A 2,590-nucleotide genomic window follows, 5' to 3' on the forward strand; every position below is an offset into this window, starting at 1 on the left:
GTAATCATCAATTGAGAAAAAGTACCTAGGTAGGAATAGAAAGCTAGTAGTACTGTAAATCATTATATATTGTATCCGATTTTTATACGTTGTATTTTTTAAAGAATAAGTCTTGTACTAAGGCTAAGCTAATAAATACACAATTATTTCAGTTAACTTGTTTTTAGTTCGCGTTACTAGATTATCAGAAAAAGTATTTTAGAAAATTAAATATGTATGTTCATGTTCTTAAATTACTGATGAACTATGTAACGCAAAATGTCTGATAATATTCCATGAGACAGCTGTTACTAAAATCTTCAAATAAAAATAGTAATATTCTCGTGCGTGGCACCCCTGCTTTTATCACGGGCGTTTTGCCACAATCGGTGTAGGGCGCATAAAAGCGACGCGATGCTCGGCGCGCGCTCCATTCGCTCACAGACCGCCGCGCGCGCCGCACCAATGATCCTCCCGCGCACCATGTCCCCGCCGCACGGCGCCTTCCACCCACCGCACGCGCACCCCGACGAGGAACCCGTCTCCCGCACCTACCAGTACCGCAAAGTCATGAAACCCATGCTCGAGAGGAAGCGAAGAGCCCGCATCAACCGCTGCCTCGACGAGCTCAAAGATCTCATGGTCACGGCCCTCCAAGCGGAAGGAGAAAACGTCTCCAAACTAGAAAAAGCGGACATCCTCGAACTCACCGTCCGACACCTCCACAGCCTCAAGAGGAGGGGTCAGCTAGTGTTGAAACCGGAGATGTCGTATGCAGAACGCTTCCGTGCTGGATTTACACAGTGTGCTACTGAAGTGTCACAGTTTATTGCGAACGCGACGTTGGCCGCTAACGCGATGCAGCGTCAAGGTCCAGTGGACCCCCAAGCCGGGGCGAGGTTGTTGCAGCATCTCAGCGGTTGTATCAGGAGATTGGAGAATCCCCAAGTTGTGCAGCCTCAGCCGATCGCGCCTAATGGTGTCGCGCGGCCGACGCCGCTACCGGCAGTAGCGCAAACACAGCAACCTCAAGCACCTCAGCAGGGTCCGGAGAGGACGTCGTTACATGAGCGAGGGTTGAAGAGGCCAGCAGAGGCGCTGGTGGACGTGGAAGCGGCGCTTGCGAAGCAAGCGTACGCGCCGCCGTCGCCGCCCCACAGCCCCGCCTCCGAGCCCGACCCCGCCCAGTCGATGTGGCGGCCCTGGTGACGCTGTACCATGAAGACGTCAGGACTGTGTGACCCAAGTTTAGTGTGATACGAACTTTGTTGTTTATTTATTGTATGTTCCTAGAACCGATGTGTGTTATGGTTAATCTTTGCATGGTTAGTCGTTCTGCTCGCTTACGCTTGTTGAAGTTTGTGTTTGAAATTAATAAATAAGGTTTTTGTTTTTAAATGATAATTTTGTTATTTGATATCCTACTTCAACACGTCTTCCGCGTCGGGAAATAGCATTTAGTATTTGTTTAGTTACATAGACTCTTAATGGTAGACTAGAATAGTACCTAAGTTAACTCTGTGATATTAAATGGTCTTAAATCATGGAAAGTTTTTAATATGCAATAGTATTTGACTAGGTTTGGTCCACAATTGTTATTTAAGGAAAAATAAACATTCAGTTATGATTCCTAAACTACTTGTTTTGATTAATACCGATAAGATATAAGATAAGATACATGATAACTTGCTAGAAGGTTAAGAACGCAACAATTTAAAACTACCTACCTGAAAATGATAGACATAGACACTCAAATATTTTTAGTATTTTTACTGTTATATCTACATTCGATTCGATTTTTATCACCTAGAGAAAAATAAACTTAGAAATTTATTTAACTATACATTTCGTCATTTGACTGATTTGTCTAGATTGTTCAATTATAATAATAGTAGTATCCTGATATAGTAATACGTATTACAGAAACTAGACAAAACTTTAATTATCAATAGAAAATTCTGCTGCCATACTGACTGGCTAATATCGATCCCACATAAATTAGGTACCGTTAGCATTATCATTAACCATTTCTCAGTGACTCTGTAATCATCAAATGATAATTCAGCAATTAATTTATCAGCTCCCAGTGCCTGTCGTTTAACAGCTCGGAGTACAATGGGTGATAAAATGATTAGGGCGATAGATCTTTTATGAAATAGTGTAAGGGACTTGATTGTCTTGGCGAAATGTCAGAGGGCGTACCGCGAACCACGTTCGACGCGTTGCCCTGTCACACTTACGTACGAATTTACAAGTGTGACAGAGCGGCAACACGTCGAACGTGGTTCGCGGTAGGCCCTCAGTTCTCACGCGCTGCTCGCCGAGGAGCGCTAAGATTGCGCTGAGCATCAAGATAAATCACAGATCTACCCCGTTTCATTAAGATTAGAATTTTTATAACCTCAAAAGTAGTGGTAATTAACTTTTTTTTCCGAATTGTTAAGGTTCCTATGATATCTAATATTGCGGTACAATAAAATGTAAAAAACACTATAAATCAGTGCAGTACTTAAATTTAATTTTGGAGGAATAAAGTTACCAATACTTTTGAGGTTAGAAAATGTCTAATCTTTAAAAAACGGACTCTAGTAAGTACTCTTATGCTGAAGGA

The 2,590-nt window shown here is 42.5% G+C and overlaps 1 protein-coding gene across 1 annotated transcript; it reads left to right on the forward strand.

The window, feature by feature from the left end:
• The first annotated feature begins 230 nt into the window (after window positions 1–230).
• LOC134797678 (enhancer of split mbeta protein-like) lies at window positions 231–1,377 on the forward strand. Its single transcript, XM_063770020.1, has one exon. The coding sequence runs from the start codon at window positions 394–396 to the stop codon at window positions 1,186–1,188; it is 795 nt and encodes a 264-aa protein (XP_063626090.1). The 5' UTR covers window positions 231–393; the 3' UTR covers window positions 1,189–1,377.
• The last annotated feature ends 1,213 nt before the right edge of the window (window positions 1,378–2,590 follow it).

Source organism: Cydia splendana, chromosome 15, assembly GCF_910591565.1.
Source record: "Cydia splendana chromosome 15, ilCydSple1.2, whole genome shotgun sequence".
Classification (NCBI taxonomy): Eukaryota; Metazoa; Arthropoda; class Insecta; order Lepidoptera; family Tortricidae; genus Cydia; species Cydia splendana.